General features: G+C 42.6%; 1 protein-coding gene across 2 annotated transcripts in view; it reads left to right on the top strand.

Moving 5' to 3' along the window:
• Positions 1-27,193, top strand: part of Pigu (phosphatidylinositol glycan anchor biosynthesis, class U) — a 79,182-nt gene that overhangs the window by 25,910 nt on the left and 26,079 nt on the right. For both annotated transcript variants that reach the window (XM_006499333.1, NM_001004721.1), the window contains exons 5-7: positions 257-366; positions 2,834-2,934; positions 16,916-17,013. In XM_006499333.1, the coding sequence (XP_006499396.1) occupies positions 257-366; positions 2,834-2,934; positions 16,916-17,013 (309 nt within the window). The remainder of the gene's footprint in view (positions 1-256; positions 367-2,833; positions 2,935-16,915; positions 17,014-27,193) is intronic.

Below are 27,193 nucleotides of genomic sequence, written 5' to 3'. Positions count from 1 at the left end.
CCTTCCGGGAAAGGGAGGGCTGAGCTCTCAAGGTTTTGTGGGAGTCAGCCAGGGGAGAGTTCTGGGAGCATGGGGAGCACTGCCTGTTCATGTGCTGGGACTTGGTGGGTTAGGTGGGGGACTAAGTGTGAGGAGCCTGGAGAGGTAGGGTAGGACAGACCGCAGTGCAGACCAGAGCAAAGATTTCTGTCTTCATCCTGGAAGCAATGGCAAATCATCTGTCATATGTGTCTTGTGCACCCTCTCCCACCTCTAGTTTAAAAAGCAGAAGCTTCTCCTAGAGCTGGACCAGTATGCTCCAGATGTGGCTGAACTCATCCGAACCCCCATGGAAATGCGCTACATCCCTCTGAAAGTGGCCCTGTTGTAAGTACTCCCCCACAAATCAGAACTCAGTGCCAACAAGCGCAAGGAAAATCTGATGAGACTCTCCCATGTTGTAGTTGTAGAGATTTGCAGTCTTAGTCATCAAGTATTTGCCGTACTTCTCTTGCACAACTGGGGGTTAGGGCCAGCAAGAGAGACAGAGCCATCCTGTCTCTGTTGAGACAAAGACTCACACAGGGACAGGCACAATCAAACCCTTCACAAAGGCCTTCTGACTCAGTGCTGGCCTGGGCTCCAACCTGATTGTAACTAGTGTTTCTTAAAAGTGGTAGTTCTTTATTAGCAGTGCATTGGGTACAATTTTGATCTTTCTGTGCTGCTGTCTCATATAGCTTCTGTATTTCATATGCGATTTAGTTGCCTGTTTATAATTCAGAAAACTGGGCTAGGTGACAAGCTTGGAAGAGTGGCAGCTGCTGATGCTTTACGAAAAATTCTCTAGGAGTAATTAATACGCCAGTGAGTATGATCCTCTCAGATCATTCTCATCTGTGTTTCTGAGATAGGCAAAATGAACTATTTAATCAGCCAGTAGTCATCAGATATTAATAACATGCTAGTTTCTAGGAACACATACTAAACAAAACATAAATTTCCTCATGGAAAAAACATGCCCTAAAATTTTTTAGAATTAGAAGCTGGACATGATGTCACATGTTTGTGATCCCGGCCACAGGGCCTAAGGAGGGAGGACTGCTGAGTTTGAGGCTAATCTGTGCTATGTAGCAGTATTCCATATCAGAAAACAAGGGTCCGTGGAGGGAGCTTGGTCGGTAGCGTGCTTGCATAGCATACAAAGCCCTGGGTTTGATCCTCAGCACTGAATAAATTGGGTGTGGTGGTGCTTGTCTGTAATCCTACCACTTGGGAACAGGAGGCAGGAAGATCAGAGGTTCAAGGTCAGCTTCACCTACATAGTGAGTTTGATGCCCACTTAGATATTCTGGGGCCGGGCTGCTTTTTTGGAGCCTTTACTCTGTGTATGAATTTCCTATTCAGTATTCTGGGTAGATGTCTAGGCAGCTGCTTCTTTAGTGTCACCCGCTACTTAGAAATGATTTTGTGTTTTTTCCTCCTATGAGATAATTTTGGTATATCTGTTCTCAACTACATATTTCAGAAATTTGATGGGAACTACTTTAATAGGACCAAAGGTTTAGCAACATAATGAATCCTTATAGACTCTCGTATCCCCTGAGGGTAGTTTCATAATAGCAGCAGCCATTTCTTTGAAGGTTGTGTAACAAGTCTGATTGCTGGGAAAAACAAAAAACAAAAACTCACCAAACCCCCAAGAGTTTCTAGGCATTTGGTTTTAGAACTACTAATCTTACATTCCTAGGAGGTAGTATTAGATTTAAGGTCTTTACTTGTAAATAATTATTATAATCTTTTTCTAAGACACTGGTGTATTTCTTCTTTTCTGATAATCAGAATTATGTAACTGACCTTTCTTCCTTTGTCTGCTGGGAAACTCAGCCATGTCTGAGGCTGCTTATTGTAAGCTGTAGACCTGTCTGAGGCTGTTCTTGTAAAGCTATAGACCAGTCTGAAGCTGTTATTGTAAGGCTGTACAGTTGTCTGAGATTGGTTATTACACAGCTGTAGACCTGTCTGAGGCTGGTTATTGTACCACCGCTGTAGCTCTTTCGTTTTCGTAGCTTTGCATTTTATTTTCTTCTTATGTATTTTCCCTGGTCTTGATTATGGCTGGTTTTACTTTACTATTATTTTTGTTATTTGTTTTCATTTTAGCTGATACAGATTTTTTTTGTAGAAGCAGGACAGAAATAAATAAAGAGAATCCATTCTGGCTGTGTAAGGCTTTCCAACTCAAAAACATTTTAGATTCTTCATTTTCTAATTCCATTTTTTCCTACCTTAGCTGGGAAAGACTTCAGCTTAACTCTTTCATAATGGGAGGTCAAGATGTCCTGTGAAGTTCTGTGCCAACTAACTTGTAGGATTAAGAGGATACTTTGTTCATGGGTCTGGCTCAGGAGATAATGCTTGACTATGAAGAGGGCTAATAAGGAAGAATGCTGGCTTTAGAACCAGGAAGACCTGATTTTTTAGTGCATTTAATAGCTTTAAAAACTTGGACAAGTTATTTAATCACTGAGTCTCAGTTTCCTCATCTACAAAAGTAAGATAATGTTGCTGGCCTGCTGGTATATACTTGAGATCCCAGCACTGACAAGGTAGGGACCAGAGGGCTAGGAGTGCAGGGTCATCACCAGTTCAAGGCCAGACCCAAAAACCACACAACAATGCAAACAAACAAACAAACAAACAAAATAAAAACAAAAATATTTTTGCTCATATATAGGATCTTTGTGATTCTTAAATAGAAATGTGACAGTTTTGTATATCGTGGTTGTGGTGGCCAGGACTCTCTGGTCCATTGATCAGATTTGCTAATGACAAATCTATGTGTTTTCCCTAGCTATCTCCTAAATCCCTACACGATCTTGTCTTGTGTTGCCAAGTCTACCTGCGCCATCAACAACACCCTCATTGCTTTCTTCATTTTGACCACAATAAAAGGTAAGGCATCCAAGAAGAATATAAAAGATACAGGGTTTTATTATACGCATGTACAAGCTGACATGGTAGCACAAACTTCAGTCCTATCCTATCTGGGAGGCTAAGACAGAGGGATTTGGAATTCAAGGTCAGCCTTTACTATAAAGTAAGAACTTGTCTCAAAAAGAAAAAAATACATTTAAAAAAATTACATACAAATAACATAAGATTATTATAGAAAATTTAGATAAACCAAGAGAAAAAAGATAAAGTCCTAAAAATCTACCACTCAGAGAATCACTGACATAATTTTTCAAGAGTTACAAACAAATTATATGAGAATATCCGTCTCCTGTACCTCTAGCCCGGCTTTGTTACTGTCATCTCTCATTGTAATGATGCAGGACATTTTGTAAATGCAGGGCAGAAAGAAGGAAGAGTCAGTCCTGACTGTAAGATGTCAAGGCCAGCCTTTGTTGTTGTGAGTCAGGCTAGGGAGGATGACTTTGAACTACTAATCCTCCTGCCTCCACCTCCCAGCGCTGGGGTTACAGCCTGAGCCATCACTTCTGTAGTGCAGCTTCTTTCGAGCAATGCTTTGCTTTGCTTTACTTCTGTGTTTATGAACTATGTAGTTGTCTTATGAACGATACATTTTGGGCATTTTTAATTGTGTTTAATTATGAGAAGTGGAGATTTCTTGTCTTTTTTTTTTTTTTTTTTTTTTTTTTAGACAGGGTTTCTCTGTGTAACCCTGGCTGTCCTGGAACTCACTTTGTAGATCAGGCTGGCCTTGAACTCAGAAATCCGCCTGCCTCTGCCTCCCAAGTGCTAGGATTGAAGTGTGGTGTACACCACCACACCTGGCTGAAGATTTCTTAATAGGTCTTTTGTACCAATGTTTCTGCTTCCTCTTTGTTTGATTTTCTTATTTTTCAGTTTTGATTAAATCACTGGTTGGGTTGAGTGTGTGGCTTGGTAGTAGTATGCACGTAGCATGTATGGATAAGCTCTAGCACCAATAAATAAATGAATCTGTGGTTAGAACTTACATTTCATGACACTGTATTACTCACTGCTGGGCAAAGTAGCAACTATTATTACTTTTATTTTCTATTATTACTTTTGCTTTTTTCTATGCAATTGCTCCAGTTTTTATTTTTCTGGAATTGTTTTTGTTTCTTTTTTTTTTTAAAGATTTATTTATTATTATATGTAAGTACACTGTAGCTGTCTTCAGACACTCCAGAAGAGGGCATCAGATCCCATTACAGATGGTCGTGAGCCACCATGTGGTTTCTGGGATTTGAACTCAGGACCTCCGGAAGATCAGTTAGTGCTCTTAACCGCCGAGCCATCTCTCTAGCCCATCATTTTTGTTTTTAATTTTATCTATTATCATGCATGTGTATGGTGTTTGCAGGGACACATGCCACGGCTCACGTATGTATGGCCGAGGGCCACTCTGCTCCTCTCCTTTTACTTTTTTTGTGGATTCTGGTATGGAATTTGGCTCATCAAATTTTCACAAATGCCTTTCCCCATTGAGGTATCTTACTTGCTTGCTAGTTGTTTTGAGACAGGGTCTCACTCTGCAGCCATGGCTGGCCTAGAACTCAATATGTAGACTAGGCTGGCCTTGAACTGTCATCTCTCTGCCTGCCTCCACCTCTCAAGTACTGGGACTGTAAGTATGTGTCACCATTGGTTGCTGAGCCATCTCTCTAGCCCTCAAAGATACATTTTTGTTTCTTTGAGACAGGGTCTCCCCTTGCAGCCTAGGTTGGTCTAGAACTGAATTTGTAGCCCACGCTGCCCTTACAATGCCTTTTGTCTACCCAGTGCTGGAGTTACAGGTGTTTGTCACTATACACAGTTTTTTAAAATTGGGGTATGGGGGCGGGGCTAGAAAGATGGCTCAGGAGTTAAGAGCATTGGCTGCTCTTCGAGAGGACCTGAGCTGGATTCCCAGCACCCACATGGTGTTTTCATAACCATCTGTAACTTCAGCCCTAATGGATCCAATGTCCTCTTCTGAACCTTACCAGCACTGTACCTACGCAGTATATAGACATATATGCAGGCAGAGCACCTATACATATGAAATAAAAATAAAGGTTAACACTTTACAAAGAATATTTTTGTTATCTATTCTTGGTGGTTTAATTCTAGTTTTACTTATACTTATATACTGTCATTTCAGTAGAATAAAGTATAATACATGTGATTCATCTGCCACAGCACACTTGAGTAAGAAAACAACTTTTGGGATTTGTATTTTACCTCCCACTGTGGACTCTGGGTGTTGAACTCATGTAATCAGGTTTGTGTGCCAAGTGTTGTCCTTGCTGAGCTGTCTCAAGAACCCTGTCTGAATTTGTTTTTTTCTGTGAGCAGAGTCTCACTGTGTAGCCCTGACCTCAAACCTGCTATGTAGACCGGGGTGGCCTCAAACTCACAGCAATCCATCTGCCCCTGCCTCTCTAGTGCTAGGGTTAAAGACTGGAGTCGGTTTTTCTCAAGCACTATTCCATTGTGTGAACGAGTCTATGCAGATTCTTTTTAAGGTTTAGGTTTTAATTGTGTACACACGTGTATGAGGGCTGTGCACACAGAAGAGAGTGTTGGATCCTTGGAGCTGGAGTTACAATGGCTGTGAGTGCTGGGAATTGAACTTGGGTCCTCTTAGTCACTGAGCCAATTCTTCACAACCCCCCTCCCTGTATTGCCTCTATGTATGTATGTATGTATGTATGTATGTATGTATGTATGTATGTATGTATGCATGCATGCATGCATGTGTGTATGTATGTGTATGTATGTATGTATGCATGCATGTATGTATGTATGCATGCATGTATGTATGTATGCATGTATGCATGCATGTGTGCATGTGTGTATGTATGTGTATGTGTGTGTGTATGTATGTATGTATGTATGTATGTATGCATGTATATGTGCATGTGTGTATGTATGTGTGTGTATGTATGTATGTATGAGAGAAGGTTTTGGTATGTAACCAGATAGACTTCAAGCTCACAATGTAGCCCAAGCTAGGCTCTAAATGCCTCAGCTTCCTGAGTGCTGGTGTTATAGGTGTGTTTCAACTACCATGCTCAGCTTAGAGATTCTTTAATCAATTTCTGCTACTTAGTATTTAGGTGATTTTCTGTTATTTAGCTACTTAAATAATACTACAATTAGCTTTGTCCCCTGTATTGATTTTTTTTTTTTGCCTTCACAACCAGGTATTTTCTTTTTTTTTTAATTTAATTTTATTTGTAATTCATTTTTTACACTCCATATTCCATTCCCTGCCCCTTCCCATCCACCCTCCGACTGCTCCACATCCCACATCTCCTCCCCACCCCACCCTGTCTCCACATGGATGCCCCCACCCCCGACCTCGCCTGACCTCTAAACTCCCTGGGCCTCCAGTCTCTTGAGGGTTAGGTGCTTCATCTCTGGATGAACACAGACCCGGAAGTCCTCTACTGTATGTGTGTTAGGGGCCTCATATCAGCTGGTGTATGCTGCATGTTTGGTGGTCCGGTGTTTGAGAGATCTTGGGGGTCCAGATGAATTGAGACTGCTGATCCTCCTACAGGATCGCACTTCTCCTCAGCTTCTTTCAGCCTTCCCTAATTCAACAACAGGGGTCAGCTGCTTCTGTCCATTGATTGGGTACAAATGACTGCATCTGACTCTTTCAGCTGTTTGTTGGGTCTTTTGGAAGGCAGACTGCTAGGTCCCTTTTTGTTAGTGCTTCATAGCCTCAGTAATAGTGTCAGGCCTTGGGACCTCCCCTTGAGCTGGACCCCACTTTGGGCCTGTTGCTGGACCTTCTTTTCCTCAGGGTCCTCTCCATTTCCATCCCTGTAATTCTTTCAGACAGGAACAATTATGGGTCAGAGGTGTGACTGTGGGCTGGCAACCCCATCCCTTACTTGATGTCCTGTCTTCCTGCTGGAGGTGGGCTCTGTAAGTTCCCTCTCCCCACTGTTGGGCATTTCATCTAAGTCCCGAGAGTCTCTTAACTCCCAGGTCTCTGGTGCATTCTGAGGGTTTCCCCCAACCTCCTATTTCCTGAGGTTGCCTGTTTACATTTTTTCTGCTGGCCCTCCGAGCTTCAGTCCTTTTCCCTCACCCAATACCAGATCAGGTTCCCCTCTACCCACTGTCCCCCCACCCCATCCACTTTCTCTCCCAAGTCTCTCCCTCCCTCCCCACTTGTGATTGCTTTCTTCTCTCTCCCGAGTGGGACTGAGGTGTCCTCACTTGGGCACTTCAGCTTGTTGAGCCTTTTGAATTCTGTGGACTGTATCTTGTGTATTCTGTATGGGTTTTTTCTTTTTTCTTTTTCTTTTTGGCTAATATCCACTTATTATTATTATTATTATTATTATTATTATTATTATTATACCATGCATGTCCTTTTGGGTCTGAGTTACCTCACTCAGGATGATGTTTTCTAGTTCCATCCATTTGCCTGCAAAAGTCAGGATGTCCTTGTTCTTAATAGCTGAGTAGTAGTCCATTGTGTAAATGAACCACATTTTCTGTATCCATTCTTCTGGCTATCCAGAAGCTGGGAACAACCAGGTGTTTTCTTAACAATCAGTTCTAGAAATGAATCTACCAGCTCACGATTTCTTAAATTTGTTGCTAAATTTATATTCTTATAATATATTCCTATAATGTCATAGGAATTTTTATTTTCTTTTTTTTAAAGATTTATTTATTATTATATCTAAGTACACTGTAGCTGCCTTCAGACACTCCATAAGAGAGAGTCAGATCTCATTACAGATGGTTGTGAGCCACCATATGGTTGCTGGGATTTGAACTCAGGACCTTCAGAAGAGCAGTCAGTGCTCTTAACCGCTGAGCCATCTCTCCAGTCCCCGGAATTCTTATTTTCAAATACTGTTGCTTACTCATTTGTAAGATCAAGAAATACTCATCATGTAATATCGGGTGTCATGAACCTTTATGTACAGTGTACTAACTAACCTTTTGCAGGTAGCTCATAAGAACGACTTAGCTCTTCATAAGACATTGTTTCTTCTGGGTTGCTTACGATGTTCTTTCTTTTGGCCTTTTAGTTTCATTTATTGGGTTATTTTTAATAATTACAGTCTGGGATATAGCTCAGTGGTAGAATTCTTGTATTGCATGCATAAAACCCCTAGCTTCAGTTTCTAGTGGTGAAGAAATTCTGATATTGTTATGAAGGTTGTAGTCATTTTTGCAGGAGACAGTTCTTAACAATAAAGAGTTTTTATGGAGAGATGGCTCAGCAGTTAAGAGCACTGACTGCTCTTCCAGAGGTCCTGAGTTCAATTCCCAGCAACCACATGGTGCCCCCCAACCATCTGTAATGGGATCCGATGCCCTCTTCTGGTGTGTCTGAAAACAGCTACAGTGTACTTACATACATAAAATAAGTAAATAAATCTTATAAAAAAAAGTTTTTACTGTATATATTTCCTGCCTCAGTCTGTGTCTCTAGATGCTAAGCTCAGATAGGTTGTCCCTTACCAAGATACCTAGTGTCCACCAATTAAAGGATACATGCTTCATCAACCAGAAGCACTTGCCTCGGGAAATGTCACCTTTCTAATTGTTTTGTTTTGTTTTGTTTTGTTTTGTTTTGTTTTAACCTTATTAGAGCTCTTGTGCGGTTGTCTAGGTTAGCTTAAGCTTTTGGGTTCAAGGAACCCTTCGTACTCAGCCTCCTAAGTAGCTGGAATACAGATATGTGTCACCTTGACCAGCACTGGAAATGTCACTTTTGTTTATTACTATTATGACTGTTATTCTTGTTATTAGTATTGATATGTCACTTTAAAGAGTTACTTAGAAGTCAAAGGCAGTAGGGTTGTAAATTCAAGGGCTGCCTTTGCTTATATGGTGCACTAGAGAGCCAGCTAAGCAACTTAGACCCTGATTCAAAATTTTAAAAGTAATAGCAGTCATAGTAGCACATGCCTGTTAATCCAAAATTCCAAAATCATCCTCAGTAATTTAGTGAGGAGTCTGAGGCCAGCCTAGGTTACAGCAGGCCAAGGAGCCTGCAACTACTAGTGACAATCTGAATTTGGTTCCCAGGACCCACATGATGGAAGGAGAGACACAGCTCTCACAAGTTCTCCAATGGCTTCCATTTACTTTCTGTGAATATGCACAAATAATTTTTTTTTAAACCTAGGGAGGGGAGGAAAATAGTTCTAAGAAAATCACAGAGCTATAGTTTTGGTTCCACAGAGAGGCCTTTTACTGTATAACTTGATTTCTGTTGAATAAAATCACAGATTTTTTTGCTTGTTTGTTTTCTTTTTTTCCAAGACAGGGTTTCTCTGTGTAGCCCTGGCTGTCCTGGAACTCGCTCTGTAGACCAGGCTGGACTTGAACTCAGAAATCTGCCTGCCTCTGCCTCCCAAGTGCTGGGATTACAGACATGTGCCACCACTGCCCTGCACAGATATTTTAAAATGTTATACACACAATGTTGTTTAATATTTTATGAACATTACAAGTTGGCTTAACAAATTTGTATGACCCTCCTGGGAGGCCATTTATCAGCAGTCTTAAAATGCTTGTATTTTTTATTTATTCTGCTTTTTGTTTTTGAGACAGTGCCTCTCTATATAGCTATAGTTGTCTGGAACTTTCTATGTGAATAAGGTTGACCCTGAACTCACAGAGATCTTCCTGCCTCTGGTTCCTGAGTGCTGTGATTAAAGGTGTGTGCCACCGTGCCTGGCTTATTCTTCTTTTGAGAGCCTATCCTAAAGTAATACAGAGGGGTGGGTATGTAGCTTACTTGGTAGAGCATTTGCCTATCATATGCAAAGCCATAGGTTCAATTCCCAGCACTGCATAGATTTTGTGTGCTGGGGTTCTTTCTAAAGTAGTACAGACATTAAACACACATTTGTCATTTTCCTTGTAATTTTCATTTTCATTTTAAAAATTAGGAGTAGTTCAAGCATTTGGTAAGAATAAAAGAAACTTATACCAAACAAAAAGTGAGTCTTTCTCCACCCTACTCCTATCTCCATGTCTCATAGACATTTGTTCTGTAGCCTGGCTCTCCCCTAGTGCTGGACATTTATTTTCTACTGTTGTATGCTGTAAATAGAGAATATCACAGTGTTCCTAATCTATTAAAATATTTGAAGAATTCTCTCTTAGTTGCATTCTCTCTGAACCGCTTTGATTTTTCAAGTATATTAGTAATCCTAGTAAGAGCTCATTCAGTAAGACTGGGATAGTTGTACATTCTTCAAGCCCTGTTTCTGTTGCATTGCATAAGCAGTAAAACTAAAGATAGTATAGTTCACTCTCACTTACTTGTTTTGGCTTGGTGAGACATTCTCACTCTGACCTGCGGTTATTATAGCTCAGCTATAGACTGAGATCAGCACGGTGGTGCAGAGATACAGTGGGGTCTGGAAGGAGATCGGTCAGGCTCATGTCCCTTTCTATCTCCACTTCCTGATCTGTAAGATGGGAATGTAATATTGATTGAAAAGTCTGCAGTTTATGGTTTATGGCATGTGGCATGCTCACAGTTCTGTTTGGAACAAAGTGGTGCTCAAAGTTTCCCCATTGGTATGCTTAGATTGCTTTGGGACAGCCTTCCCCGTTAAAAGAGCCCAGTTGGCAAGGGATGTGAGTGCACTGGGCCTCCCCCGAGCCTTTCCCTGCCTCCTGTTGCCTCAGATGCTGGTGCAATTTCCTCTTCTGATAGTCCTATGGGACCTCGGCCCTTTTGGGCAGTATTCCAGTCTGTCCCACTGCCTGCCCGCCCTGGGACAGGTCACTGTCTATGACCCAGTCTCTAACTATGTATCCTTGCTACATCCATATCCTGAGCCAGCCACTGGCTTCTTGTCTCATTCCTACGTCTGTCTCCTCCTGCCTCTGCCCTGCTGTTGTGTCACTTACCCAGGCCCTCAGGAAGGTGCAGTCCCTGAGGTACCTTCTTGTAGAGGCTTGTTTTGGCCCCCACCCTGATACAGAGTCGAAAAACATACTCAGAGTTAGATTGGGTAATGTCATTCCCTGATACAGCAGCTAGTCCTGTATCCACTTAGCTAATTTATCCTAATGTTTCTGTCTGTGGTCAGGCCAAAGGTGAAGTTTTGCTCATGAAACCTAGAGCTTTTATGGGCTGCACTTGCAAATACTAATAAGTTGTACTCATATTCCTCTTGGCACAAGTCATCCTGGTTAGACATTATTTCAGTTGTAGAAATATAAAAACTGGGCTAGGGATGTAGCACAGTTGGTAGAGTTCTTGCTTCGCTGATATAATCCCTAGCACTTCATAAACCTGAGGTGGCGGCCTCTGCCTGAGGACCTCGGATTTGGAAAATAGAGACAGGAAGACCAGAAGTTCAAGGTCATCCTCAACTACATTGCAAGCCCAAAGCCAGTGTGAGTGATAGGAGACCTTGACTCAAAAAAGAAGCGGGGGTATCTTTGTCTTTAAACTAACGACTCCTATGTCTTTCTTTTTGGATCTCAAGTATGCTAGGCTGACCTTAAACTCACTCTAGAGCAGAGATTGACTTTGAACTCTTTGATTCTCCATGTCCATGTCAGTTGTCCTTGTCCAGAGAGAGCCCCTGCCCCACTCTGTTAATTCGCATCCTGCCTATTCTTAGCACAGTTATTTTGCATCCTCCCATTCTGCTGTGCTGCTCCTAGAGGCTAGGTCTCACTCACTCACTCACTCACTGTTCAAAGCTCAGCACCCCGGTGGGCGTGGCCTGCCTCCGATGAACTACTTTCCTATATTTTGTGTTGTTTACTGGGAGCTCCATGAGGACACACCCGAGTCACCAGTCTCCTTGACACCCAGCGTATGTTTGACACAGCCGACTCTGGTGTTTGCTTATCACAGTTTGCTTGAAATATTTGGCCACCTTTTACTTTTTTCCATCTTCCCTGCCCCTTTGCCGTCCACATATCCTAACTGGATGCCTTCTTCATTCTTCTTACCCTTTTTAGATTTCTTCAAGGCCTACCAGCTCTTTCTAAGTCTTTGTGCACCTCCATGCCTGTTTTGTCTCATACCCAGACACCAGGCCATTGGCTGTAGGAGCATTGTGCTTCTACCCCAGAATTCAGGCCTCAGCCATCCAGTCATCATTTTATTCTAGAAAGCATCCCCATGCCAGGCCCCTACCATTCTGAGTTCCCAAGTGTTCATCTGTAGGATCTGATCCATTCTAAAGTAGATTAGATTTGTGTTGTGCTTCTCAGGTTACATTACCTAACTCTGTTAACGCTTTGTGGCTTCTTCCTCAAGAGGATTGCTTTGCCTTATTGTGCCTCTTTTTTTTTCTTTCTTTCTTTTTAAAATAGGGTTTCTCTGTGTAGTCCTGGGCACTCAATCTGTAGACCTTTCTGGCTGGCCTTGAACTCAGAGATCTGCCTCCTGGGTGCTGGGATTAAAGGCATGAGCCACCACCTCCAGCTATGTGCTTGCTTTTAAAAAGACTCTCCTATGTATTACTGATTGATGTTCATTCATCCTGTCAGTTACACATTCGGTGTGTGTGCTGCAAAAGGAGAAGAGTCAGAATTAAGAACAGCCTACTGCCCTTGAGAAATTCCCAAGACAGATGGGGAAGAAAGGGCAAACTAGAGTCTCCTTAACAAGAGCTGAAAGGATGGACTGGGGCGGTTGGGCAACTTTAGGTTCTGTATTTAACCTTACTTCTATGCCTTGCTTTCTACATGTGTGAAATGAGTAGAATATGTGGTTTTTTATCACAATAAATGTGTCACAAGAAAGTGAGCAGAAAGTTCTTTCGCAAGCTGTTCCCTGAAGGCCTCTTTGAGTCTGGCACCTTCTTGAAGTAGACATGACACACTGCAGGCCACCTAGGAAGGGAGCAGCAAGTGTCAGCTGTAACTACTTTTCTTAACTGTGCTTGGGTTCTGTGGCCACTGAGGGATGACAGGAAGTGAGCTCAGTCAGGAAGACTAGCGTGAGCACAGACACATGGGTGGAAGGGCATGCTGTTTTCAGCAACTGCACTGGTGGTGTAAGTGGAAGGCAGGTGTGTGGGCAAGTGATGGGAGGTGAGGAGACAGGCAAAGCGCAGGTGGGGAGGCTCGTGCTTGCTCTTGGAGTTTGAACTTAATCTGATCGATGAGATGGGACTTCAGAAGTCTGTCTGGTCTGGTCAGGTCTGGTTGGGTCGGTAGGTCTGTCTGTGGACTATTCCTGTCTGTCTGTCTGTCTGTCTGTCTGTCTATATCTATCTATCTATCTATCTATCTATCTATCTATCTATCTATCTATCTATCTATCTATCTATCTATCTATCTTTATAGGCTGGCTTTGAACGTAGAGATTTGCCTGCTTCTGCCTCCCAGATGCTGTGATTAATTCATGTACCATCAGCACCACTACTACCATAGCCCATCTTTCTTTTTGTGTTGTTTTGTTTTTTGTTTTCCAGTACAGAGTTTCTCTGTGTATCCCTGGCTGACCTGGAACTAGCTGTGTAGACCAGGCTGACCTTGAACTCATAAAGATTAACTTGCCTCTGCCTCCCAGGTGCTAGGATTAAAAGTGTGTGCCACCACTTTTAAACAAAGCTCTGGCTTTGCTTTTTTTTTTTTTTTAAAGCTAAGTGTATTTATTAATTTCTTGCATTTGAGTAACTCTTCAATGATATTCTTGGCTTGAGATGCTTTGTCATGGTCCCTAACCACTATACAACCACAACCAACCACATTATGGTATTTCCCATCTCTATCAATTCTACAGAGGTACACCCATTGCCCTTAGTTTCTTGCTGTCATCAAGTTTAATTAGTGTGATTTGGTGCTGAGCACAAAGGGCTTCCACCAACTTGACTTACACACAGGCTTTTCACAGCTGGATGCAAGCACACAAAGATGGGCTTGGCCCTTGTCTGAGACTTTGGCAGCTCTGAGAGCTCCACATGGTAGGCCGTTGTAGATGAGAGTGTTTTCCAGTGCTTGTTGTAAAGCAGGATCAACAATTCCAGCAGCCATGCCTTGTTTGCCCATGGCAGTGGCTTATGGGTGAAGTCCAATCTTGAATGCACTTGAGCCTCTGCTGCCCCAATGTCATGGCAGTAACTCGAACAAACTGTGTTTTGGTTTTTGAGACAGGGTCTCGGGTAGCCCAGGATTGTTTCAGCCAAGCTGAAGATGGTCTTGCGTTCCTGGTGCTCCTGCCTTGCCTTTGGGAGTGCTGACATTACAGGTGTGCACTGCAGTACCTGGCTTAGTCTTTGTAGATTAGTCACTGCCTGATTTAGAAAAGTCATTTGGTGCTTCTGTGAAGGATGGGGCCAACTAGAAAGAGATTGCTGAACACTGGTGACAGATGAGAGCAAGAGCTGACCCACACTTCAAAGGCCGACCTGTGGGCTTGGGGACTGGTATAAGAAGAAATGTGGAGCTGGGGTATTTGGCTGGGCTCCGGTGTCACTTACTAATAGGAGGCAAGCGGAGTTGATTCTTCTTGCCTAAGATTTCCATGCAGGCACTGGGAATGTAGCTCAGTGGTAGAGCACTTGCCCAGCAAGGCCATGGGCTACAGTCCCTAGTACTAATAAAACAATTAAAATTACTTACGATATCAACCCAGGGCTGGGTGTGGAGGCAGATACCTTGAATCCTAGAACCCAGGAGTCAGAGGAAGGCAGATTGCTATGAGATCTGGGCTAACTTGGTCTACATAGTGAGTTCCAGAACAGCCAGGGCTACATAGAGAGACCCTATGCATAAACAAACAAACAAACAAAGAAACAAGAAGACATATTGCTTCTTCCTGATCATCAGAGCACATTTTAAGACATTTCTAAGTTCACCCTATTCCTCTTTTACTAGCCTTTTTTCTCTCTTGGGTCTTACAGACAGTGTTCCAGACAAGCAATTACTGATTTTAGGCAATTAAGGCAGGAGGCAACTGTGTTTATTTCACTCTCCAGTGCCTCCTGAGGCAGAGAATGAGGCGATGGTCATGTATTTCCACCTTATTTGTACAAATGAATGATTTGGAACAGTAGCCTCTTAACTCTGACAACACATACATGTATGGGCCTACCAGATGCGTAGAGAACATGTGAAATAAAGAACTCTCTCTAGCATTTTCCCACTCTTGGCCAATTTCCCACAAATTGTTATTCAAACTTGTGTCAAGGTCAAGGAGTCCTGAGCCTACTTTTGCCTCTCTCATGGGTGCCACCTCCCTGTGTCAGGGTGACTTGGTTCTGGTTCCAGAGTCTATAACTCAGTAGATGGGAGGAGGCCTCTCTTGGTGTCAGGGCTTGGCCAGGCTTGTTCCTGTGTCTGCTCAGTTGTTTTAGCAAGTACCTGAAGTCCAGACCATCTTGCCTGTTACTCATCAGTACAGTGGGGCAGCCTTATTCCAGGCACGCTGCTCTTTGTCCTCTACACCCAGTTTCCTCCTGTCCCCGCCATCTCCCTCCCTACTGTTTTGTCCACCACGATTATTCTTAGTTTGTAGATTCTTGGTTTGAAGAATAAACGTTCAGAGTTCTTTTATTCTACTTGCTCATCTTCTTCTTATTTCTGTTTTTAAGATGAACTTTCATACATGTGTGACATTATGCTTTGTTCCCATTCTTCCTCTTTCCCCGTATCCTAGCTCTCCCCCAGGTAGAATCCACTTTTTAAATTACATGCGTTCCATTACTGTGTTTCCCACCCTCCTTAAACTCTTTTCTTTTCTTGTCATAATCCTCCTCTTCTGATTCCGACACACACGTGTTCCTAGCCCTGATTCCGACACACGTGTTCCTAGCCTTTTCTCCTCCCGTGGTGACTCGTGTTTCAGGTGTGTAGACTCCCTGAGGGTGACATTGCCCAGTGAGTAAAGGCACTTGCCGTCAAGTCAATAGACATACTTTAGTGTGTGAAAGAGCTTATTGATCATCTCTGTCTGTGTGTCCCTGGAGCTAGGGAAACGTGTAAACTTCCTTGGATTAGTGAAGGAAGAGGTCCTCTTCTTGTGAAACACCATTGTGAAAATTTCTGTTACTTTTAGCAAAGAGTTGATCCCATACTCATCAGAGTAACAATGAGTGCTGCTGTTTTATAAACCGTAACCATCATGAGACATACACTTAGAACCATTATGTTCAACTGATTTCTAGGTCACTTTGAAACCTCTAGTCTTAGTTTAGAGGTACATTTTTTAAAAGCTTTAAAAAGAAAACAGATAAGCTGAGCCTGATGGCATAAGCTTTATTTCTTAAATTTTCATTTAACAAGGTTTTATAAGTTTTCTTTTTACATCACCGTAGATTCTTTTAGTGCATTTGTAATGATTATATACAGTCCATTTTATATAGTGAATAGACTGACCCATTATTAATGAAAAGAATATACTCTTAGTTTGATGTGAGGGCTTGGAGGACTTACACAAAAGGATTGCTGCAAGTTTAACAGCAGCTTAGGCTACAGAGTGAAACCAAGCAATAAACATCATTTGTGTTTTTATTTAGAAAAAAAGAAACATGCAGCTTCAAGGTAGAGGTGTTACAGAGGATGAGCTGTCGTGAGATCCAGAGGGCTCGGTTTCATAGCTCTGAGTACCACAAGCAGGAACTGTAGAGGTTTTATAGCTCTGAACATTGTGAGCAGTAATTGCAGGTTCAGTGACTTCGTGCATTAGACATGGAGGTTAATAGGTGTTACCTGTTTGTAAATCTTTGGATGGAGGTTTTATAGAATCTTTCTGCCTCTGAAAAATTCTTAAGAAACATGTCTGTGGCATCACAGGTTGCTAAAGGTGGTGATTTTGACTTCCATGCTTGCCTTTCATGGGAACTAAACCAAGTAGTTTCCTTCTGTTTGAGTTTGCATAGTACCTCGCATATCAGGAAGCACTTGGCAGGTAATTGAGCATTTAGGAGTTTCACGTTGAAGTCCTGATTGATGAGGCTGGGTTCTCCCACACCTTTGTTTCTCTTCACAGGCAGCGTTTTCCTCAGTGCTGTTTTTCTTGCCTTAGCAACATACCAGTCTCTGTACCCAGTCACCCTGTTTGCCCCAGGACTTCTCTATCTCCTCCAGGTAAGCACTTGCTGGTGCCATGGCCCAGTGATCCTCAGTACAAGCCCTGGTCCCTTCTGCAGGGCGTGGGGGGAGGGGGAGGGGGAGGGGGAGGGGGCTGTGGCAGGAAGGGCATAGGCCACTAACAGCATCTGGAGCTAGGGATGTACCTCAGTGGTTGGATGCTTGCATATCACACATGTGGCTCTGCTTCAATCCCTAATACCACAAAAACAAAACAAAACATTTTTAAAAATGTTTCTGGAATTGGGCCTTGAACTGAAGTCATCTTACTTTTACTTGAAAAGACAAAGACTAATGTGAAACAAAGGAGGCTTCAAAGTCACTAAGTTCTAGCTGTGTCTGTCATTGTAAGTGTATAGAGACAGTTCACTTAAAATATTTGTAGTTGGGGTCCACCTAATGTACATAGAACTCTTTGAGTTCATTTAAAGTTTTTATTCTTATCAAGAGCACTTGTCTTGTCAGGGTCTAACAGCAATTAAACAATATGGGAAATTTTAAACTGCCTGCTATTTTCAGTAAGCAGTTAACGCCACACTAATGAGAGTCATAGTAGGTATTATCCTTCTTTTGAAACATGACACGCTGACAACCTCACACCATTAACCCTGGCTGACCTCTGCACTACTTTGGAACCCGGGCCCCTTTGCAATGACAAGAACATAGTGAGTGGCCACCACAGAGCACAGTGATCAAAGGATACCGAGGGCTGACGTCTGTGGAGAGTACACCACATGTGAAGCGCTTATGCTAAGTTCTCTACAGACATCATCTCATCTTAACCTTAAAAACTTCATGGGGTAGGTTATATTATTAGCCATGTGGTGACTAAATAGATTTCACTTTTTGGGAGGTGCAGTCACTCACCTAAGCTGTCACATGACAACACTGAGCTCTGTGCTCAGGCAGTCTGCCTGGAGTGTGCTTTCCAGCCATCTCTCTTTTCAGTTCATGAAGGATATACACCTCAAGCTTGGTAGCAGAGCACCACAGTCAACATTCTGGATTGGATACGTAACTACTTCCCTACCCCATATGAAAAGGCACACATCAAGTCAAGAGCTAGGTACTACATGCGGGATCCAAGTGAATCCAAGTCCATCCTTAGAAGAGAGATGTTTGCTGAAAGTGTGTAGTCGACAGCACTGGGATTCAAGTCCAGGAGAGCGGTTTACAGGCCAAGTTAGACTGTACACCTCATTCATTAAAATAGGTCATGTCTTATCATTATAGCTTACTTGATATATAGAATCATATTGATGTACACAGTAGTAAATGGTTAATTTGTTCCTCTTTATTAGTAATGTGTGTGTATATGTGTGTGTGTGTGTGTGTGTGTGTGTGTGTGTGTGTGTGTGTGTAGTAGAAATGTGTTTTTCTTTTCTTCTTTATGTGCTGAGAATTGACTGTAGGGCCACACCATGCTAGTCAAGTGTTCTCACTAAGCCTCAGCCCTTTTCTTACTTCTTAAGAAATTTGAAATACTGCCTACTACCTTGCCCAAGCTGTCTCTGTCCTCACTGTGTAACTGGGATTACAGGCTTGCATTACCAGGCCGAGCTTGAAGTAAATCCTTTCTCCTTCCTTCCCTCCCTCCCTCCCTTCCTTCACTTGCTTCCTTTGCTGCTTGCTTCCTTTCTTTTTTTCCTGTATACCTTTCTTCTGTCCTCCTTCTTCTTCTTCTTCTTCTTCTTCTTCTTCTTCTTCTTCTTCTTCTTCTTCTTCTTCTTCTTCTTCTTTTTTTTTTTTTTTTTTTTTTTTTGAGACAGGGTTTCTCTGTATAGCTCTGGCTGTCCTGGAACTCACTCTGTAGACCAGGCTGGCCTCAAACTCAGAAATCCACCTGCCTCTGCCTCCCGAGTGCTGGGATTAAAGGCGTGCACCACCATGCCTGGCCTCCTTCTGTCCTTCTTTTATTCATTTTTTTTTGTATATAGATGCGCATACATGTGTCGTGTGTTAGTGTGTGTGTCCATGTGAACATCCAGAGGCCAGGGAAGGAGGTATCTACCCTGTTCTAGCATTCTCTTCCTTATTCTCTTGAGACAGGGTCTCCACTGGACTTGGAGCTCGGCTGGTAGACAAAAAGCCCCATGGATGCTCTTGTCTGCACCCCGAGCAGTGCTAGGGTTGCAGGGATGTTGGCAGCCATGTCTGACTATTTATGTGAGTGTGGGAGTTTTGAACTTGGTTCCTCAAGCTTGCACAGAGAAAATAAGTGCCCATACTTTCTGAGCTTTCTTCCTAGCCAATGGAAAAATCTTCCTTATTTTCTAGCTGGATCTAAGTCTGTGAAAAGTTTTATAGTTATTATATGCAAATCCAGATTGTTCATCAGAAAGCTTGAGCCAGACTGTGGTGCCCACAGAAGAGTGGACTGCTTCCTTGTCTGCCAGCCCTGGCTTTTCAAGTTAGATTTATAGTTGCCATTTAATAGACAGATCATTATGTGGTGAAATTACTTTGTTTTGTTTTTCTTTTATGTTTTTGTTGAATCCAAGCACTGTGTAGACCAGGCTAGCCTCAAACTCAAGAAATTAGCTTGCCTTTGCCTCCCTAGTGTTAGGATTGAAGCCATCTACCACCATACTTGACATCTCCATTTTATAGTGCCTCTCACTGAACTTGAATGAAACTCATTGATGCAGCTAGACTGGCTGGCCAGCAAGCCCTCAAGACCCACCTGTCCCTGCCTCCTCAGAGCTGTGACTGCAGGTCCGTGAAACTATGCTAGACATTTTAGGGATGCTGGGGGATTTGAACTCAAAACCTCAAGCTTGTACAACAAGCACTTTACACACTGAGCTAACTCTTGAGCCCATTTATTTTCTTCCTCCCCTTCTTCCTTCACCCTTCATCCTTTCTTCCTTCTTTCCGCCCCTTTTGCTTCATCTTCCCAAATGCTGGGATTACACATGTGTGCCACCATAGCAGCTGGGTTTTCCTTCATCTTTTATATGCATATCCTTTAGGAAATCTGACCTGAGGCCAGCAAGATGGCTCATGTGGGAAAGGTGTTTGCCTCCAAGCTTAGTGACCAGAGTTATATCCCTGGAATCCAAATGGGAAAGGAGAACCAAGTCCTACAAGTTGTCCTCTGACACTGTAGCACATGTATATACAAATACATGGATACAAATATTAATAAACAAGTGTATTTTTTTAATTATGTATTTTCTTATTTTACATTTCAAATGCTATCCCAAAAGTCCCCCATACCCTCACTCCCACCCCCGTACCCACCCACTCCCACTTCTTGGCCCTGGTGTTCCCCTGTACTGGGGCATATAAAGTTTGCAAGACCAAGGGGCCTCTCTTCCCAGTGATGGCTGACTAGGCCATCTTCTGTTACATATGCAGCTAGAGACACAAGCTCTGGGGGTACTGGTTAGTTCATATTGTTGTTCCACCAATAGGGTTGCAGATTCCCCCCCACCCCCCAGCTCCTTGAGTACTTTCTCTAGCTCCTCCATTGGGGGCCCTGTGTTCCATCCAATAGGTGACTGTGAGCATCCACTTCTGTGTTTGTCAGGCACTGGCATAGCCTTACAAGAGACAGCTATATCAGGGTCCTTTCAGCAGAATCTTGCTGGCATATGCAATGGTGTCTGAACAAATATATTTTTAACGGAGCCTGAATATAGCAAGGTTTAAAATTTAAACAAGGTATAAAATGAAAAATAAAACTAAATAGATGATAAGTAGATAATAGTTACTACATAGATAATAGATAAAAATAGATAATAGATACCATATAGATAAGAGATAATAAATAAATAGATACTGTATAGATAACAGATGAAAATAGATAGTGGGGCGGTGGTGGCTCACGCCTTTAACCCTGGCACTTGGGAAGCAGAGGCAGGTGGATTTCTGAGTTCGAGGCCAGCTTGGTCTACAGAGTGAGTTCCAGGACACCCCGGGTTATACAGAGAAACCCTGTTTCGCACCACCCCCCAAAAAAGAGAAAGAAAGAAAGAAAGAAAGAAAGAAAGAAAGAAAGAAAGAGAGAGAGAGAGAGAGAGAGAGAGAGAGAGAGAGAGAGAGAGAGAGAGAGAGAGAGGGAGGGAGGGAGAGAAAGAAAATAGGTAATAGATACTATATAGATAATAGATGAAAATAGGTAATAGATACTATATAGATAATAGATGAAAATAGGTAATAGATACTATGTAGATACTAAGTGATAAAGGAGTGATGGTTGTATCATGTCAACCTTTCTTCTGTACTTGAGATTTCTCAGAACAAGACAAAGGGACTAGGAGACAGTTTCTGACATCTTGGTTCAGACATCCTTGGTCTAGCTTTCTTCTTTAGTTTCCTTAGTTATAAAATAGGATAATGGGCCAGCAAGATGGATCAGCCCATAAAGCAGTTGCCACATAAGCCTGACAACCTGGGTCAGATCCCCTGAGCCCACAGTGGAAGAAGATTCCTCATTTCCCAAAGTGGTCTCCTGACTTCCACACCCACACCAAGGCATGAGCGTACCATGCTTCTGGATCATGCACATACACAGACACATACACAAACACACATATATACAATGATAATAATAATATAGTAATTATAAATAAAGCTTTGAAATGTAAAGTGGGATAATGGCACCTGTTGAAACGGTTAATACATGTTGGGTACGTAGAATATAGTATAATGGGAGCTTGGTAGTATAGTTACTTGGTATCACATGACAACAACGTGGTCATGGAACAAACGGTTACCAGCTTGTAAATATGTGGAGCAATGTAGGGAAAGAAAACTACTTCTCTTCTAGAAGCAAAGGAGCTCTATAAAGTTAGTGTGCTTCCTCTTTTGACAACTTAAATCTGCCTTGATTTTGCTGGTAGCTTCTAGAGACTGCAAAATGTAGCTAGTGGATAAGCTCGTGTCTCGTCAGAACCAGAGGCAAAGGCTGTTTTTCTGTTCCCTCAGGAGACACAGGGTCAGAAGCAGGGATGCTGCATCTGGCTCCCTGGTGAGTCACTGATGAAAATGATAGTTTGAGCCCATCTGGTCCCTTCCCCCAGCCCTGCTCTTCCTTTGACCTTGGCTTGGAGCCTAGTTTCCAAATTAGAGAGACGCTTACAGTGTATGATCTGATAGCACGCAGAATAAAACAGAGAGCCCTGGTATGCTCTCAGCACTGGAATCCACAGTGAAAAACAAGCTTAGTGCACAAGACTGAGAACCTGGGTTGAGCCCCTCATAGTGATACACATTTGTAACTCCAGCCCGCAGGTGACTGAAGCAGGGGGATTGTCCTAAGTTTGGGGCCAGCCTGATTACATAAAGGGGTCCAGGCTAGCATGGGCAACATAGCAATCAAAGCAAAACAAAACAAAGAAGTGGGGGAGGGGAGAAAAGGCTTGAGGCTGTGATGTTGGTGAGGGACACTAGGGGTCAGGCTAAAGGAGTTCCTGGTACCATCCAGGAAGGTTTTTTCTTCCCTCCTCCATTTTGCTTGGAATTCTCTCTCTGTCTGATCTCTCTGTCTGTCTCTGTCTCTGTCTCTCTCTCTCTCTGAGATTAAAATTTCCTACATAGGGGCTGAAGAGATGACTCCATGGCTGTTAGCCCTGGCTGTTCTTTCAGAGAACCCACGTTCAATTCCCAGCATCCACGTGGCAACTCACAACTGTCTGTGATCCAACACCCTCACACAGACAGACATGCAGGCAAAACACCAGTGCACAGGAAATAAAAATAAATCTTTTAAAATTAGGAAAAAAAATCTCCTACATGTCCTTTTGGACCTCGGAGAATCTTACAAATATGGAACACTTCATGAGTTTGCGTGTCATCCTGTGTAACATGCATGCACATCATTCCAGTTTAAAATATGTGCTGCCAAAGTGAGCATTTTGCTTGTAATTCTTTTTTTTTTTTTTAAAGATTTATTTATTTCATGTATGTGAGTGTATTGCTGTCTTCAGACACACCAGAAAGGGCATTGGATCCCATTACAGATGGTTGTGAGCCACCATGTAGTTGGCTGGGAATTGAACTCAGAACCTGTAGAGGAGCAGTCGGTGCTCTTAACTGCTGAGCCATCTCTCCAGCCCCACTTGGAATTCTTACAGCCTTGGATCCCCATGAGTGCTTTGAGACCCAGTTCTCTGTCAATGGCAACAACAGACACCAGGCTCTTTTGTAGGCACTCTTTTGATTCTGTTTTTTTTTTTTTTTTTTAAATACAATCTGACCTCTTGTCTTTGAATTGAAGAACTTAAGCCTATGGTTTCCATACTTTTCTGTGTCTGAGGTCATTCGTGATGCCTCACAAGGGGGTCAGTCCCATCAGGTTTTTCTTGACAATTTGCAATTGCATCTTCCCAGGCCTTCTTTAAGAGAGGCCCTTATTTAGAGGTTTTATATCCTGCTCCAATTCCCCAGCATTTTCTCTTTGCTTCCTGTACGGCTCCGGGCTGAGGTGGCAGGTGTGTTAGCTTTTTCCTTTTTCTAAATAGGCAAAATACAGGGCAAATCAAAGCACTGAACTTCTGGTCCGTCTGCCTCACTCACTAGTCAGCTACTCTAACCCTTCATTATGTTCCAGGCTAGTGAGAGACCCTGTCTGAAAAGAAAGAAAGAGAGAGAGAGAGAGAGAGAGAGAGAGAGAGAGAGATGAGCTACTGCTCTGTTAGATAAGGGGTAACACTATGTGCACCCATATGTGCACACACACAAAGGCACACATATATACACTCAAGTAATGGGGAGTGCAAATTTAAGATGAATTTTTAAAAACATAACCTTTTTCATGTAAATATGTGTATGTGTTTACATGTGTGGGAGACAAGTGTGTGTGCAGATACACATGAACATGTATGTGTCTGCCTATAGATGCCAGAGGATGATATTGACTGATTTCGTTGATCACTCTCTACCATGTATATTGGGGTAGGCAGGATATCTCACTTGAACCCATAATCCCCAATTTGGCTAATCTACTAGGCAGCTTGAGTCTCATAACTGGCTTTTCCCCTTTTCATATCATGGAAGAAAATGGTTTCTATGGAGATGTTTTAGAGCACTGAGGCGAGGGACTTGAATTAAATAAAGCCCAGTGATGGAGCACTAGCACAGGTCAGTGTCTAGCCCTGAAAAACCCTCTCCCTTCTGTAACAAGGTTTGGATTCTGTCCCGAGAAACTCTCAACAAGCAATTTGAGAATAATTGTCCCTAAATGTTTATATATATGTTAGTAATAGTATACCTCTGGGATATTGGGTGTACATATCCATGAACCTTCAAATAGGGCCACATTTATTTTGTTTGTTTTTGTTTTGAGACAGGGTCTGTCACTGGCTGAGAACTCAGCAAATAGGCTATGCTGTTTAGCCAATGCATCCATGAAATCCCCCTGTGTCTACCTCCCCAGGGCTGGGATTGCAAGCACACAGCACCACACCCAGCAGTGATTTGCATAAGTTTTGGGAATCAAACGCAGGTCCTTATATTTGCATGGCAAGCCCTTTGCTGATATGAATTATCCCATCAGCCTTTCTGGCTTCTTTTGAAGAATTTAAAGCTCCGTCTTCTTCACATAGAACATCTCCTCTTAACCTTACCACAGTCCCCATGCTTCATCGCTGTCGTGCTTGTTGCCTGTTCTGCCCGCAGGCATTGATACCTGTTTTTGTTTGTGTCTATGCATCCTATGCTCGCTAAAAGGTGTAGTAGAATCAATCTACTACATCCTTAGTGCCCATGCTGTGATCTAGAGACACCATTCACCCTTAAATGAGTTTCTTAGAGAAAGGGTGATTGCAGTACAGGGTGATCATAGAATGTTGTGACACCAGATAACAAGTCACCAGCCGCTACTAAATTCACCCCAAAAGGACTCAAGATCCAACCTGAAGAGTTTCCCATTGACTAAAGATGGATTCAGTAGGATAAAAATTACTGGGGCTAGGGGACAGCAAGCAGAGCACAGTTGGTAGAATACTTGACCGGGTTTCATTCCCAGTGCCCCACAATACAATCAGGTATGGTGGAGTGTATCTGTATCCCATGACTAGGGAGGTGGAGGCAAGAGGATCTGAAGTTCCTGGTCATTCTTGGCTGCACAGTGAGTTTGAGGCCAACCTGGGTTACATAAGACCTTGTCTCAGAAAAACAAAACAAGGGCCATGAAGATGGCTCAGCAGGTAAAGGAGAAGACTGATGCCTAAATTGATATCTGTTCCCCCACACCCCACACCCCCTACTCCCATCCCCTGTGGTGGGAGGAGAGAACCAACTCCTGGTAATTGTCCTCTAATCTCCACCTGTGCCTCACACATATACAAGCAAATAAGTGCACACCACTAAACCTGTACAGTGAATGGCTTTTGCATGACATCCACAGTTGACACATACACAAGGCTTAACAAATACACCCCAGCAGCCACAGCAGTAGCAGTAGCAAATCAATTTCAGTGTGCAAGGCATGGAGGTTCTTGCCTATCTCAACACTTGAGGGCTAATGCAGGAATATTGCTGTAATTTTGTGGCCAGCCAGGGCTCTATAGCAAAACCATCTCAGCCTTGTATAGTAATTACACATCTGTAATTGTAGCACAAGGCAGGAGGATCATGACTTCAGGGTCATCTTCAACTACATAGTGAGTTAGAGGCCAGCCTGGGCTACATGGGATCCTGTCTCAAAAGAAACAAGCAAAAATCAAATCTTGTATTTCTGATGCTGGAGAGATGGCTCAGTGGTTAAGGGCATGTACACTTGTCTCTTACAGAGGTCCCGAGTCCCTGTACCCATACTGGTGGCTCATAATTGTAAATCCAGCCTGAGAGGGATTAAACTCCTCTGCCTTCTGTGGGAGCCTGCATTCACATATGAATACTTATACACAAATATATATACATACATATAATTGAAAATAGAGTAAGTCTTTTTAAAAAGAAAGATTATTCAAAAACAATGCAAAGAATTTCAGAGCCAGACATGGTAGCACATGTCTGTAATCTCACCACTTAAGAGGCTGAGGCAGAAGTATTGACACAAGTTCGAGGCCAGCCTGGGCTACATAAAGAGGCTAGCTGTGGGTACAAATCTAGTCTAAAAGAGAAAAGGATTTCACTTGTGCCTTGCTATGTAACAGGAGCAGTTCTTACAACGTAAACTTAAGTTTTTGTAAATAGACTTAATAAATATTCTTCATCACTTTATGATTTCATGACTGTTTTCCCCACAGAACTTATCTTAAAAATAAAATTGTACCTTGAATTGATTCAGAATTTATAATTACAAGTTTGCTAAGGAAAAAAATATTTGCTATTCAAATGTCAACAGTAATACATTGAATTAAGTAAGTTCCCAAGAACAAGGTGCAAACAGAAATTTGGTTGCTTATTTTCTGCCTCCATCTTCCAAGAGGGAGGGTTATGGGCATCTGCTCCGATATCTACTTTATGAAACTCCGTTCTCTTAAAAAATGATTATTTAAGACTCTTTTATTAAGGTTTATTTTTATTTTATGTGTATGGGTGTTTTGCTTCCATGTGCATCTCTGCACCGCCACACGCCTGCAGTGCTCATGGAGGCCAGAAAAGGGTATCAGAACTTCCGGAACTAGAGTTATAGACAGGAGTCACCATGTGAGTTCTGGCAATCAAACCCAGGTCCCTTGGAAGAACAGCCTGTGCTCTTATCCCCTGAGCCATCTCTTCAGCCCCTGATAGATCTTCTTGTGATGATAGAAAATGTTCTGTACTTGCCCGGTCAATACAGTAATCAGTGCACACAGATACAGTAGCCACGCGATATGCAGGGAACACAAAACACAGCAGTCACAGAGGACAATAGTCATAAGCCACATTTGCCTGTTGAACACTTGCAGAGTGCTAGTGAGGCCAGACAGTGCTGTTGTACACCTTTAATGGCAGCATTTGGGAGGCAGATCTCTGTGAGTTTGAGGCCAGCCTGGTCTACGGAAAGAGTTCCAGTCACGACTGGAGACTAAAGAACTGAATTTTTACTGGTATTTTTCACTAATTCAGATAGTGCCAGCACATTTAAGGGAAGAGAGATGAGTGTCAGCAGAGTAGAGCTGGATAGAGGTAAGCTGAGAGAAGAACATGGGGTGGAGTGGGTCCTACATGTCTTACATTTTGTCTGTCTGACAGTATTGAACTCTTATGCAGTTACTAGAAAACATGTGATATGAAGGTGGAG

Source organism: Mus musculus, chromosome 2 (assembly GCF_000001635.26).
Source record: "Mus musculus strain C57BL/6J chromosome 2, GRCm38.p6 C57BL/6J".
NCBI lineage: Eukaryota > Metazoa > Chordata > Mammalia > Rodentia > Muridae > Mus > Mus musculus.
Note: the sequence above shows the minus strand (reverse complement) of the source record. Positions and strands in the feature narration are given on the sequence as shown.